This window comes from Saccharomyces eubayanus, chromosome IV (assembly GCF_001298625.1).
Source record: "Saccharomyces eubayanus strain FM1318 chromosome IV, whole genome shotgun sequence".
In the NCBI taxonomy this organism is placed as follows: Eukaryota; Fungi; Ascomycota; class Saccharomycetes; order Saccharomycetales; family Saccharomycetaceae; genus Saccharomyces; species Saccharomyces eubayanus.
This window is the reverse complement of record NC_030979.1, coordinates 332,681-346,886: the sequence shown is the minus strand read 5'-3', so window position 1 is coordinate 346,886 and position 14,206 is coordinate 332,681. Positions and strand designations below refer to the sequence as shown.

Below are 14,206 nucleotides of genomic sequence, written 5' to 3'. Positions count from 1 at the left end.
TAATGTTTGTAATTGGAAAATACAAAACAAAAAAAAAAAAATATAAAAAAAAAAAAGGTTGATCCTTATGTAGCTTTTTACTTACGTAAAAGAAGTTAATAAATATTATCTCATTGTTTTATTCATTTCCGATATACTGATACATATGAATTGCGTCGTGCTTCTATGCACGGTCGTTCGCGTTCGTGTTCGTGGTACTCGGGTCTGTGCCCTTGTTTTTATTATTATTGACTATCAATGTCTGTAGTATTACATCCAACGAACCGTCCACTTCTCCGATATCCATCTCCGTCCCCTCCCTGATAATCCGTCTATACTTATGAATCTTGGAATTGTCTTCAAATTTCTCCATTAAACTCCTCAATCGTTTCCTCCTTTGAAATTGTAAAAGTGTTAGTTTCTGAGCTAGCTCCAGCTTTTCCAGGAGATTACTCTCGTCACCGTCTGCACTGTTCGCGATGGTATGAGATTCGTCCTCTATCAACCCATTTAACAAGACTGTTTGTCTGTATTCTAGTTTCTGTTTAATCATCTTTTTATACCTTATAAGCTTTTTTTTAATTTCTTCAACATTACGCTGTTGTAAATAAGTTAGAGTCTCGAAGTCCGCATTCCCCTTCGGTATTTCCCCGTCGTTATCGTCTCTGCTACTATCCTTCAAAACCTCTAGTGTCTTTAAATGTACTTGTATCCTCGTCTTTGATATACTTTTCAGCGTTCTCTGTAGATTCTTCAGTTCGTTATCGTGTTCTTCATGGAGATCATTATATATGCTGGCCATTTGTTTCATGGAATTCACCACATTGGGAATGTTCTTTGATATATTTGTAGCAATTTGAGACGGATACGTTATGTAATCCGATGGGGATATCGGGGACATGATCACCATTGAATTAACATCGTTTTTCATATCACTATTCTGTGTATTAACGTGCAGGTTCAAGTCCGTGTTTAAAGAACTGGAGTGTGGGTTCGTGCCATTTTGTATCATCATTTGCTCGTATTGTTGGTTCATTATTTCGTTTGGTGTTAATCCTTCCTTATTGGAAATTGTGGTCAATGCACCCATCTTCACCAATGTGTTGAAGAAAACAATATCTCCATTCTTAGACGCAATATGCAATGCGGCGTCGCCGTTTTTATCCTGTGTATTCAGTAGCAGTTCGATTCTATACTGTGGGAAGAAATTCTTGATTTTAGATAGCACAACATCAAGATAATAAACTGCGGAAGGTGTAGTTGACTTCCTTTTTACAATATGATGAATTACCGTTTGAGATTGAGAATCCACGTCAAATACAGTTTCATGTAGCAATTGGAAAATTCTGGGGAACGTCCTCCTAGTATACGAATTATGGAATAATGAACTTCTCATCAAAGGAGTTTGACCTTGAGAATTGGTCGATCTAATACTAGTTCCCGCTTCGTATAATGCCTCGGCGATAGGCAGATTCCCCATGGAACATGCCCAGTGGAATGCAGTGTGCAATTCAGGGTCGATGGGGGCATCGATATAAGGAGCACTATGCGGAGGTGGACGCAATAACACTTGCGGTACAGATTTGTTTGATTTCATTTCATTCGAAATAAAGTAATCGACCAATTTTGAAAGGTACTTGTTGACTTTATCATTGATGTCTGAAGTTTGAGGTCTTGAAGTTGCAGAATACCGTGGAATCATGGAAATAATCGGAGATGTGCCACCACCGGCGAAGCGCTCTTCGAATGGATTACTGTCAGCAAAATCGCCCGGCGAGGTAGGTAAAGAAGGAGATGATGATACGGAGGTAGCTATTGATTCTGCTTGCTGAGTTTGTATCAAGGAGGATTGTTGTTGAGGTGCAAAACTAGTTCCATGGCTATAATTCTGTTGAAACTGTTGAGGGGGCTCCACGTCGCTGGACAAGCCATCTTCAAGATCAATTTCTTTAAACTGGGCCGAATTGTTTGGCTGTTGTTGTTGTTGTCGAGAGTCTTGTCTTTCTTCTTCAAGGATACTTAGCGTTGGTGATTGTGGTCCAACTGTAGATCTAATAGAGGGTAATTGCATCGTCGATATTGAAGAGTTCGGTATGGCTGGTCTAGGGAATCCCATATCACTTTGAGAGCGTTGTAAACCAACTCCTAACTTTCTTTTGCCTCCTCTCGTAGAACCAACCGGCCTACCTCTTTTCCTTGGTACAGCTGTAGGATTTCCCAGTATTTTACTATTTTGAAACTGGTTGTCTTCACTTTTCTTACTGCTTCTCTTTGTTTCCATAATCGCAGAAGTACTCACACTTCGTATGGCCTTTTTTCTATCCACTTTTGAGGCGTGGTGATGTTTTGGGGCTGGAGGTGGAGAAGCAGAACCGTCAGTTTGTGTAAAATCAAATAGTGGCTTCAATTGGTCGTATACGCTGAATTTTTCAGCCAGCCGTTTCGCTATATTTAGCGGAACCCATGTACCCTGATATTTACCAAACCCGCCTTGAACTTTTTCATGAGTTTCCTTAAGCACCTCCTTCTCTAATATTCTTGTTCTTTTAGCCTTGGCAAAATTGGCCGCCTTCAGAATATGTGTGGCATTGACCCAGTCGTCTTTTTTCCTTTTCATAATGGACCCTGTCGAATGAATAAATTCATAAACATCAACCCCCGAATATTTCGCTGAGTATATTTGGTTAGACATGTCTGTAATTGTGAGGTTACCTAATGTCTCGGAACGTCAAAAAACTCAAATTGCAAACCGATCACAATTGATACGTCGTTTAGTGCTATGATGGATAGTTTGTTTTCGTTTTCGATGATTCAAGGTCTGCCTAACTGTGTTGATTTTGTTTTCTTTTTTTATTTTTTTCATCTGTTGATTGAGCTGATTTAATCGGATAAAAAACAAAGCAATGCCAATGAAACTATAGAGGCTAAAAAGCTAGAAGCCAAAAAAGAAAACAAATACGTTGGTTACCACGGCCAGTTAGCATTTGTCATACGGCAGGTGCGGCCTAGTTTCGCCTGATGACACTTTTCTATCAAGAAGCATCACCTCATCATGTTGTTTAATGGCAAAGCCTCAGGCACAATGCGGGTTATCCTGCATCCCAACGGTTCCAAGCTTAACGCAAAAATATCCTAGAGTAATATGTAGTTGTATGACCTATGTATTGTTCAGATACTCCATGATTAAATCGGCAACTAGTGGTGAGTAGTTGACCCTGCCCCTTCTTGTCGGTAGGTTTAGCTCGTTTGGATCATCCTCAATGCCGTAATAGTTGTGGTCCGCATTCTCTATAAGCTTCAGTGTATGTCTACCCTCAAACAGTTTTGCATAGTTTGAAGCCGCACTAAGCGGCACTACGTGGTCGCAGGTACCATAGCACGACATTACCGAGCAAGTTGGCGGTATTGTGGCAAAGTCCGGGACGCAAACGTTGGCTATACTATAAGTTTCGCTTGATGGGATCCAAAAATTGTTGTATTCACCATATCGTGGACCGTTGGCCCAGAACCCTCCTTCTTTTTCCCAATTCGGGTGTAGCCGTGAGCACCGTTCAATAAGTCCCTTTCCATCATACCTTCCAGCACAATTAATTAGGTGAGAAGGCAACGGGTATTCCATTGAAAGCAATTTCAGGCAGAATTTGAACATAGCAAGGGACCCCCTAGAGTGTGCCACGATCACACCCAGTGAGATCGTGTCTGTCTTGTATAGCTGCTCCCTGACAGATCTATCAAGCATTGTTTGGTACACAACACTCATATCTTCTAAATCTTGATCGAGCGTCCTGCCAATGGCAGCGTCGTAGTTATTAGTCGAATCCCCTTGACCTCTAAAATCGATTCTTAGTACCCAATATCCTGATTGGGCCAGTCTCTTGGCTAATAAGGTCTGATAAATTGCACTCTTGTGAGATTGGCTCCCGTGCAGCAGTAGTGCTAGTTTATTGTCTTCACTTGGTAATTTTCCATTTTCTAAATTAACATTTGGCACATCTTCCATATCTGGGTATGAGATTATAGCTGCTATCTGATAAGACGCATAATTGGTTTTGCTAGTAATATATAAGAATTTTTCGTTTTGATCTAATTTAATATAAGTGGGAGGAGCATCTGGTATTTTCACACCAACGCTTCTCTTTTCCATTTCGATCCTGCTATTTGATGACAATTCTCACCTTTGTCTACTTTGATATTTTTATTCTCTCTCGTGATCTGCACCACTCCTTACTATTTTTCCCACGGCTATCAATATCTCGAAGCGCCTTATGGACGTGACTACAAAGTCATTTTGAGAGGAAAAATAGTAGTGGCAACRACAGAGTAAAGGCGCTTGAGTAGCAATCTGACTCAGGCTCGAGAAGAATTTCCATTATATTACCACCCACTTTTGTTTATTTGAAGCTCTACATTTGTCGCACTTCTTTTGTGGCAAAACATAAAATCTAGCAAGAGCAATGTTTAAAGGCTGAAAAAGTATTATGTTGGTGTTGATGTAGTGTATACATGCATAATTACAAAACGCAACATTGTCACACAATTAAACTGATTATATCTATAGGATCTATCTACGCGCACTGCCTGACATGCCTATTCTTCTTCGTCTTCATCGTCTTCGTCTTCGTCATCATCTTCAGAGCTGAGCTCAACACCTAAGTCTTCCAACTTTGAGCGATATTTGGTATTCTTTTCGTCCAAATCGGTAACCAAAAGCATTAAGTCATCAATTTCCGAGCGATCTTCATTCGCTTCTTTTAACTGTGCGTTTTCTGAATTCAATCTCTCCAACTCTTCAACTAATTTTTCAATTTCAGTTTTCTGAGAGTCAGTGGATTTTTTGATAGCTTCTTCATTTCTTTTCCAAGTTTGCTCTTCCGTTGCAAGGTTACTGTATTTTAATTCAAGTTGTTTGGCAATTTCATGAGATCGAGACGCTTCTGCTTGAAGTTGTTCAATTTCCGTTTTACTCTTTTCTTCGCATTCTTTAGCCTTTTGTTGAGCGTCAGTCAACTCCTGCTTCAGATCTTTCAAGTAAGAATCCAATGATTCGTTCTTTTCCTTAGTGCTCTGTATCTCGTCTTGATTATCTCTTAAATTGCATTCTAAATTTTTCAGTTTGGAGTTTAATAATACATTTTCTTCTTCATTAACTCTTATTTTCTCATAAGCATTAGTTAGCTCTTGCTGTATGGTCTCTATCTTACTGTTAGATTCTGCTTCGTCTTTCAGTTTCACTTGTAGCTCTTCGATTTTTTTTCTGAATTCTACGATTTGAGATTCCAAATCAGTCTTTTCATCTTGCAACTCTTTAATGTCTACCTGACTAATTTCTTTATACTGTTTAAACTTCTCATCAGATTCCTTCCCACTCTTTACTAAAAGTTCTATTCTTTTTTCATTGTTTTCAATGTCACTTTTTAAGTCTTTCGCAGTTTCTTTTGATTTTTTTAAATCTGATTTGAGGTGAGCAGATTCTTCCTCCATGTCCTTCAATCTCCTTTCAACCTCGGATTTAGATTCTTGAATAGCCTCAAGTTGTTCCTTCAAACTATTTAACCCATTTTCATGTGCTTGTTCCGTTGATAGTAGTTTCGTGTTTGCTTCATTTATCTTTTCTTTGTATGAGAGAATTTCATCTTTCATTTTATTAATCTCATTCCGCTTTTCTTCTAAAATTTCATCATGGCTCAAAGTGGCTTTCTCCAGGTCACTCCTACTTGTATCAATTAGTCTTGTTTTTGATTCGCTCTCATTTTCCATTTTATTTAATTGGTCTTCCAGCATGTTGATCTTTTCAGAATATTCTTGGGTAATTGTTGATGAACCCTCATTGAGTAACTTTCTTTCCTTTTCGAATGCTTGGCTTTTGATTTTTATTTCGTTTCTTAGTTTCCCCAACTGCTCTTCTAAGTTTCTTTTTTCATCAGTAAATGTCTTTTTCAACCGACATAGCTCAGCTCCTGTTTTCTCGTTGAGCTTGTCTAAATTCGCGATTTTCTCTGATTGATTTTTTACCTCGTTTGTTCTAATTTCCAATTCCTTTTTAGCCTCTTTTAATTCATTTTCAGCCTCTTCTGATTCTTTTAGCAGTTCTAAATTATGAGAATTTCTTACTTCTAAAGTTTTCAGTTTCTCTTCTAATTCACTAATTTTCTCTTTTCTGGAGTTACATTCTTTTTGTAATTCTATCATCTTTTCTGTTTCAATTTCCTTATTCTTCACCGACTCCGATAACTCGGCTTCACTAGATTGGTTCTTTACTTTGAGATCTTGTATTTGAAAATTTAAAGCTTCCATCCTGGACTCTTTCAAGTTTAACTGTTCTTCCAAGGTTTGTTTAACTTCTTCAATTTCGTTCTTTAAATTGTCGTTGTTTTGGCATAGTGCTTCATTTTCTTGTTGAATAGCCCTGATCTCGTCGTTCAGTTTTGAAATATTTTTATTATATTCCTTTTCTTTGTCAGTGATTTGTTTCTCATACTCTCTCACTTGAGATATCGAATCTTTGTGTTCGCTTTCTAATGACTCAAAATTGCCACGCAAAGTATTGAGTTGTTTCTTGGTATTAGCGACCTCTTTTTCCAGTTGATTTTTCTCTTCCTTTAAGTGCTCCTCGTTTTCGTGCATTTCCGCCAAAGTCTTTTCTGAAGCTTCAAGTTTTGTTTGGAGATCATGTTTAGAATTTTCGCAAGTTTCCAGTGTCGTTTCCAAGTTTTTAATATCTTTAGATAACTCAGAAATTTTATTCACATTGTCATCCTGTGTGGTAGTTGCGCTTTTCAACTGTTCTCTCAACTGGTTAATTTGTGACTCATACTCATCCTTTTCAGAATTGTACTTTGAGATAGTTTCTTCGTTTTTGTGTTCTAATCTGGAAATGGTTTCTTTTAATTCTTTAATATCATCTGTAAGATGATCTTTTTCAGTTTGAAAATTTTCCTTTTCCCGTGATAAAGAATCATATTCGTCCTGCAGGTTGGATAGTTGCGTGTTACTTTCACTCTTGGTTTCTTCTGTGGATTTCATTAGTAATTCATGCTTGGCTTGCAAGTCCCTATAATTATTCGCTAGAGATTTAAGCTTTTCTGTTAGTTTTGTAACCAGATTATCATGACTTTGGAACCGCGATTTGTACTCGACAAGTTCTTTCGAAGTTTGTTCCTTTTCTTCTGACAAAGCACTGTACTGGGTTTTTGTTTTTACTAGGTTTTCATTTAGTGTCTTTATTTCAGTTATTTTTCTAGTAATCTCATCTTTTAGCAGTTTATTCTCTTTTTGATGATCACTATCACTTTTATCCTTTTCCTTTTGTAGGCTTCTCTGTTTTTCCTCCACCGCTTGTTTCTCTCTGCTTAAAGCGAATAAGTCTTTACCCATTTTGTTTATACCATCTTCTGCTTTCTTCTTTTGAGAAGAAATGGTTTCAAGTTCCTTTTCCAAAATTCTAATGGCCTCCTCCTGTTTGTGAATCATGCCTTTGTACTCTTGTAAGGCAAAATAATTCTCTTTATCCTTCGTTTCGAGTGCATCTCTTGAATTGGTCATTTCATTTAAGGATTCCGTAATACTTTTTAGTTCAATTTCTAAACCAGAAACGTTTTCTTTCAATGACACATGTGAAGAGGTTAGTGATTGGTATTTTTCTATTAATTCTTCATGTTCTTTAGATAAAGTCTCCAATTTTTCAGTGAGATCCTCATTCGTGGTCTTGGTTTCAGCTTGCAAGGATCCTAGTTCACTTTTCAGTTTTGCGCATTGATTTTGTAGCTCCTCAACTTCTTCAAATGAAATTTTACTGATTGGTTCCTCGTCTGGGTTGTGTGACAATGCGGTTCTGATTCTATACATGTTTTCATTGAATAAATGTATGAAATAAGTACTGAAATACACTCTGGGCAAACCAGTTTCATCAAGCTCCGGAGTCAGTATACTATCTTCGTTTTGGTCAATTTCTGAGAAAAAAGAATCCTTTTTAAATTGTTTGATGCGGGAAGCATAATTGTCTTTTCCTAAACTTTTAGTAATGAATTCGAAGTATTCTTTTCTTGGAAATGGAGATTCTTTGGATGAAAACTCGTAGCCAACACCCAGTAACATTGTTACAAGACATTTAATCGTGATATCTTCATCCTGGATTTGGTAAGAAAAGGAGAGCAAGGACTTGATTACCGATTTATCTGACAGAAAATCATTGGTAGCCTTAAAATCACCAAATAGCCAATATATCAAGAAAGTCAAATAAGAGATGGGAATTCTGATGTCAGCAGCAGTAAGGGAAGTAGTCAATAGTTCACTTATTGTTTGAATAGCCTTTAAGGGTTCTTCGTCGTCAAGATTATTACCGGTAGTAACGTTTCTTGTAATTTCACGTAGTTCTTCACTCGATTTGTGTTCCTGTTGGAATAGAAACATGAAAATATCAGTTGTGAAAAACAATTTAAAAGGGTTTAAATTCAATTCTGTATCATAATTTAGTAAAACTTCAAATAAGTTTGCCTTGAGAAGGCTCACACCCTTAGTGTCTGATATGTTCTCTTCATTTGCACTTTCTTCTTCATCAACGTTTTCAGAAATATCGTTCTCTTTAGCACCGTGGCTATTTGTTGTTGAAGGTTGGTTATACAATTGCTCTTGATGTGATAAGAAATCTTTCTGAATGTCGAAACTGTCCATAAGATAAGCCTTTAATAATCTAGAACACGCAACCCTTGTATCGAATGTATGAACAGAATTAGCATAAAGCATCCAATTGATCAAAATATCTATCACAGGAACTAATTTAACTGGGCCGTCATTTGCGGTAGCGTTTGTTGGTAATGAAGGATCAAAATAAGGAACGTCAATTTTGCTAAATTCCAACTGCGCATATTCGTTACTTCTGATCATGTTTGCAGCGGTTAAGAGCGCAATAGGTCTAACCCTTTTGGGGATGTTGTGAAAAAATGCCAGACGCAATACAACCATCAAGACGCTTGAATCGAATAAGACGTTCTGGTGTTGAGAGGTGACAGTGTTTCCCGGTTCCACTGTTAAACTGACAATATCCAAAGCCGTGTTTATATTTATTATTCTTTGGTCATTCCAGAAAAAGCCTTCATCTTGAGATATTGGTTCACTCAATAAGTGTGCCAGTTTTGGCAAATTGCCGGTTTCCAGGAATAGAGTTTGGTTTGAGGTGTTGTATTTGAGGATGTTATTAATCAAAGACAAACAATCATTGACAACAAGGGAGCCTCTTAATCCACCTTCCTCTTCGATGATGGAAAACAATCTTTCGAAAATATTCTCAAAAGCAACTAATTTTTGAACATGGGGGGAATCGTTGACCACCGCCATCAATAATAAAATAGCTTCATCTCTAATGGGTTCGTGCATGTCATCTAACAGTGAAACCATAGTAGAAATACTTGTTGGTAACGAAATCAAGGCACTTCTCGCCTTCAACGGCCTTGTGGCCATCATGGCCTCTAACAATTGAATTGTATACAATCTGATATGGAAATTGTCAATTTCCCAAAATTCAACAAGTAAATGAATTAAATCTTCGGATTGTGTCAAGGCATCAGCGATCCATAGCGAGAATTGGTCTACCTGTTCCTTTTCTTGTTTCATCACCAATGGTGAAGGATACTTCCCATTTTGCAGCCGCGATTGTTGAGAAATCCATCCTCTAGTTAGATCATCATGACCATCGCCTCGAATGAAAAGAATTAAAATTGTCTCTAAGATCGCCTTCACTGAATCTTCGTCCATATAATCACGCTTCAAAGTGTTGAGCAACGGTTTCAACCCTGATGCAATCACAGATTCTCTATACTGACGACTAAACGCCTTCAACCCAAGCACAGCGGACCTTCTATCATTGATCAAAGTGGAGTTTTCGACCCGATCACACAGTGTTGGAATGGTTTCGTCCGCGGATTGGACTTTTGGCTGCTGTATCAGCCCCTGGATAAGGTCCATTCTCGACTGGAGTGCTCTTATAAATCCTAATCACTTGGACTCGTAGACAAGAATTGTTGCCTATTCTCGACTATTTCCCTTTGCGATGTTTGAACCCTGTCTATATGCAATACGTGTAATACTTTTTTCAGAAAAATCGTGCGCGTTGGGCTTTCTGTTAATAGTTACTACTAAGAAACATGGGAAGATCTACGCACCTAAACGAAACTCGAAGCAAAAGATATCAAGATTGCACAATGGGCTTGTATGACAGCCGCTGAGGACCAATTTATTGTGAAAGCATTAGATAGGGTGGGGGTACAAATGTTTATTCTCACACGTGTTGTCACAGAGAAAGACCAGCTGACCGGCATCGCACATTTGTGTAGCATATATACGCCTGTGTAACCCCTTCTTGGTATGTAATTGTTAGGTATATGTAAGTCTTGAATAGTATCTCACCATTTCAGTTGATGGGGACGCTCTCGTCACCCCTACACTGTGCCAGGCCCTCTCATTCCCCGGTCGAAATCACATCACGTGCTCTCTAATGAACCGGGCTAGTCTAATCAAAGAAAGCCACAGTTTGGCAAGAGCAGATATCAAAGGAAACAGCAACGGGAAGGAGGGATAAGTACATCATCGAGGAAATTTGGTGTCAGTTCTGTGGGTGTGTTCATGGGAAAAGTTAAGTAGAGGGGAGGAGTATTCTGCTACATCAACGTGGTATATAATGACGGTGCACGCGAAGTCTAGTTCAACCATATCATATGATTCGACTGTGTACGGCACAGCTGCGGGCTTGGATATCAAGGATTTCCAGACCGTCGAGGATTGGAATGGCAGGCCCGCTAGTGCTTGGTCGGTGCAGAGAATAGGACTGTTGCAGTCTAAGATTGAAAGGTACACTTACAACATTTATCACAGTAATAGATACGGGAAGCACAATTTGTCTAAGCTAATAGCGGGTCACGTTCTCATACAGTTCGCCAACGAGACCTTCGGGTATGATGGCTGGCAAATGGACGTTATAGACGTCGAGGCCCGTGAATGCCAGCCCTTTACTGCAGTAAATAATGATGATAACACCGATACAGATGACGTGAAGTACACGGTGGTGGCGGAAGCTCAGGTAAAGATTACTCTTAAGGATGGCACAAATACGCAGTGTGGTGGGCTCGGTAGAATCACTTTGGCTTCGAAAGGTGAATGTTATAATAGGTCGAAGAAGGAAGCCGTTGGCGATGCGCTAAAGAAGGCCTTGTTGAGCTTTGAAAAAATTATACTCGATTATGAGACCAAGATTACAAACAACTACTATGTCGATGGTTTATATGGTTCGAAAAAAATTAAAAAAGAAACTAACAACAGTTTTAACTTGAGACCGATAAGCAATAGCAAGCCGGCTCTGATCAAGTTGGAGGATACCAAACCATCAATAGGAAATAAGTAAAAAAAAAATAATAAAAGAATCAAACTTAGCTGCCCGATAAAACCAACGATTTTCACACATATGCATCGATTTTCAACTTAGAAAGTAGTGTATCTATTTGACACGCACGAAACATGTATTGCCCTAGCTTTACTCATAACTCCCTCAATACTGCTTTATTAGTATTATATTATACAAATAGATCACACACACATACATACATACATACCTATATGTGTATATTTTCAGCACTTTACATACCATTCCAAGGTAATGAAGGCAATGGCCACATACGTTTATACAAGGACATGGCAACAACATCTTGTGCAGAAAGTTTACCGTCAAACGTAGCCTTGAGATAACCGTGTGTACCCAGACTCTCCTTAATGAAACCAGATCTACCAGATTTGGTGAATAATGGGATAGATTTGAACCATTCCACATCCTCCGGTCTAAAGAACATGTAACGTACAGTGACCACTGTCTTGTGGAATCTAAATGGATGACCCGTCAAGATAGCTCTCTTGGCCAAGATTCTTGAATGGTCTGCGTTTAAGAATGTACCGTGACCAATCAACTCAACTTGCTTAGAATCTGTTTGTGAAGGTTTGAAGAAAATTGCAGGGGATTGCGTGAAATCTACAGGTGCAATACATGTGGCGATCGATACTGTATTTGGATGCAAATATCTCTCATACTTGTGAACGTTGTTGGGACTATTCGAATCCTGAGAAAATAGTGGCTGAATGGTATATCTTCTAGCACCATATTGTACCACGATAGGATCCTTAGAAGGTACAGGGTTGTCGTATTCTTCCCATCTTTGTAACGAGAAGTTGACCACTGCATTCTTGTGTTCGTGTAGAAGTAATCCATAAACGGCAAACAATAGCTGTTTGGGGTCTTGAATCTTTTCTAATAAGAATTTGGGGAATTTGATGAACATTCTAATACGGTCACCTGCAATAGCTTGTGCTTCGTTCTTGGTTTCTTTGATAATTCTATTTTTGGTGTTTTTATAATTACCCACTCTTAATAAACGTTTCCATTCGGGTGGTGACGTGGGGTCTTTTTCATCAACATTCCAGTCACAGTTGTATAGGTTCTTCAAACCCCTGTACCTTTTCAGACGTTCCACGGCAGATTCGGTTGGTTCTAGTTCGATTTCATCTGGGAATTCTCTGTCTTCCTTTTCCATATCTCTGAATTCTCTCAATTGACGTTCTTCTTCTTCAGGTGAAAACTCTTCAAATTTTTCATCATCTTCTATTTCATATCTTTCGTCGTTTTCCATCTCTTCATTGTCTTGGTCTATCACCGTCATTCCGTCGTCAACATCCATCATTGTTTCCTCTTCTTCATCGGCCTGTTCCATTTCTTCTTCATCGGCAGCTTCAATAACGTCATCTAGGTACCATTTGGCTTGATAATCCGAAGTTCCCTTGGGGACCGCTACCTTTTTGGATGCTTGTTCTCTACCAGGTAAATACCCGTGATCATCATATCTTGCTGTAGTCAAATCTTCGTATCCAAAGTCATCATCATAATCAGACCAATCTTCCACGTCTTCTGGAGCGTACTCGTCTAAAGTATCTCTATTCATATCACTTTCAAAGACGGTTTGTAAATCCAAGTCTAGATCATCGCCTGTGTTGTTGGATTTGTTCTTGATGTTTTTTCTCTTTTGTGAGGACTCGCTAATTTTTTCTATTTTATTAAGTTGAAAGTCACCAAAATCAGGGATATGAACCAATCTATTAGAATTGAAACCAATACCACGAACAGTACCTTCAACGACCAACTCACCGGAGTCAGGGGAAGTTTCAACAAAATCAACAAGATCCGCAACAACATAACCTCTATTATCTCTCCAGTTAATAGATCTTGGAAGTTTCTGACATAAAGTTCTTAAGACGTTTAAAGAGTCTGAGTTCTTCTCTAGGTTATAAACACGTTCCTCGTTGGGGAAAAAATGTTTGAAATAACTCTCCAGGGATTGTTTGACGTCCAGTTGGAACTTCTCCTTTTCGTGGACCGCTGAAAGGTTGCTTATGACACCAATATATGATGCAATACCTTGTAGTTCCAAAGCACGGACGATTTGTTCTCCGAATTCTCCATCAACTTCGTTCACACCACTTAGCCCAAAAATGACAAAATCAGCCACTTTAGCACAATCTAAAATGTTCAAAAAGTTGGTCATGTCTGGAATGATGATCTTTAGATTGCTCTTAAATTTCTTGATGTGAAGATTGAATATGCGCTTCGATTCTACTTCCTGGATCATAATCTCCTCGTCGTCCGCAGACTTCAATAGCTTGTACATAATATCCAATGGGTCCAGATCACTTACTAGCGGAAGAATAGTGACGATTTTGGCAGCACCATTTTTACCTTCGAAAAGTTTTCTGTTTTCAATAGAGTCTAAGATTTTTTGTGCTCTTAATTGCTTAGACTTGTTTCGACGCTGCAGCTTCGAGACTTGCTTGTCTGGTTTGCCAGTTCCGATGAGCTCCTTCTCCACTTTTCCTTTGTACAGTCTCTTCAAAGCACCTTTAGAAGCGTGTTTTGATTTGAAAGACTTGTGTCCATTCTTCAACGACGTTCTGTGTGAATGACCCGCCATTCTAATCCCTGTGTTAAAGTACTATCCTTCCCCTTAAGATCCAACCTCAACATCAATTGCTTAATATTATATCATATGCAAGCTGGTTTTTTTTTGTTCACCAGTGATGAGATGAGCTTAGCTGAAAAATTTTCCCAGCTGGGGCCGCAGTCCCGATCCGCTACTCCATCCGTGCATTTTGACACCCAGTAACCTCAAGTCCTCTTTTATCTTTCGATTAAAAGGTTTTT

At 38.7% G+C, this 14,206-nt stretch overlaps 5 protein-coding genes across 5 annotated transcripts; 1 reads left to right on the top strand and 4 right to left on the bottom strand.

The window, feature by feature from the left end:
* Positions 1-163: 163 nt before the first annotated feature.
* Positions 164-2,671, bottom strand: MBP1 (transcription factor MBP1; the record flags this gene model as incomplete). Its single annotated transcript, XM_018364221.1, has 1 exon — positions 164-2,671. One exon carries the CDS (start codon positions 2,669-2,671, stop codon positions 164-166), a length of 2,508 nt encoding a protein of 835 aa, XP_018223022.1.
* A 465-nt stretch (positions 2,672-3,136) lies between these two features.
* DI49_1005 (uncharacterized protein) lies at positions 3,137-4,123 on the bottom strand (the record flags this gene model as incomplete). Its single annotated transcript, XM_018364220.1, has 1 exon — positions 3,137-4,123. One exon carries the CDS (start codon positions 4,121-4,123, stop codon positions 3,137-3,139), a length of 987 nt encoding a protein of 328 aa, XP_018223021.1.
* Positions 4,124-4,566: 443 nt separating this feature from the next.
* USO1 (Uso1p) lies at positions 4,567-9,939 on the bottom strand (the record flags this gene model as incomplete). The annotated part of the gene is made up of 1 exon (XM_018364219.1): positions 4,567-9,939. One exon carries the CDS (start codon positions 9,937-9,939, stop codon positions 4,567-4,569), a length of 5,373 nt encoding a protein of 1,790 aa, XP_018223020.1.
* Positions 9,940-10,651: 712 nt separating this feature from the next.
* RAD59 (Rad59p) lies at positions 10,652-11,371 on the top strand (the record flags this gene model as incomplete). The annotated part of the gene is made up of 1 exon (XM_018364218.1): positions 10,652-11,371. The coding sequence occupies one exon, from the start codon at positions 10,652-10,654 to the stop codon at positions 11,369-11,371; it is 720 nt and encodes a 239-aa protein (XP_018223019.1).
* Positions 11,372-11,603: 232 nt separating this feature from the next.
* TSR1 (small subunit rRNA maturation protein TSR1) lies at positions 11,604-13,976 on the bottom strand (the record flags this gene model as incomplete). Its single annotated transcript, XM_018364217.1, has 1 exon — positions 11,604-13,976. One exon carries the CDS (start codon positions 13,974-13,976, stop codon positions 11,604-11,606), a length of 2,373 nt encoding a protein of 790 aa, XP_018223018.1.
* Positions 13,977-14,206: the final 230 nt, after the last annotated feature.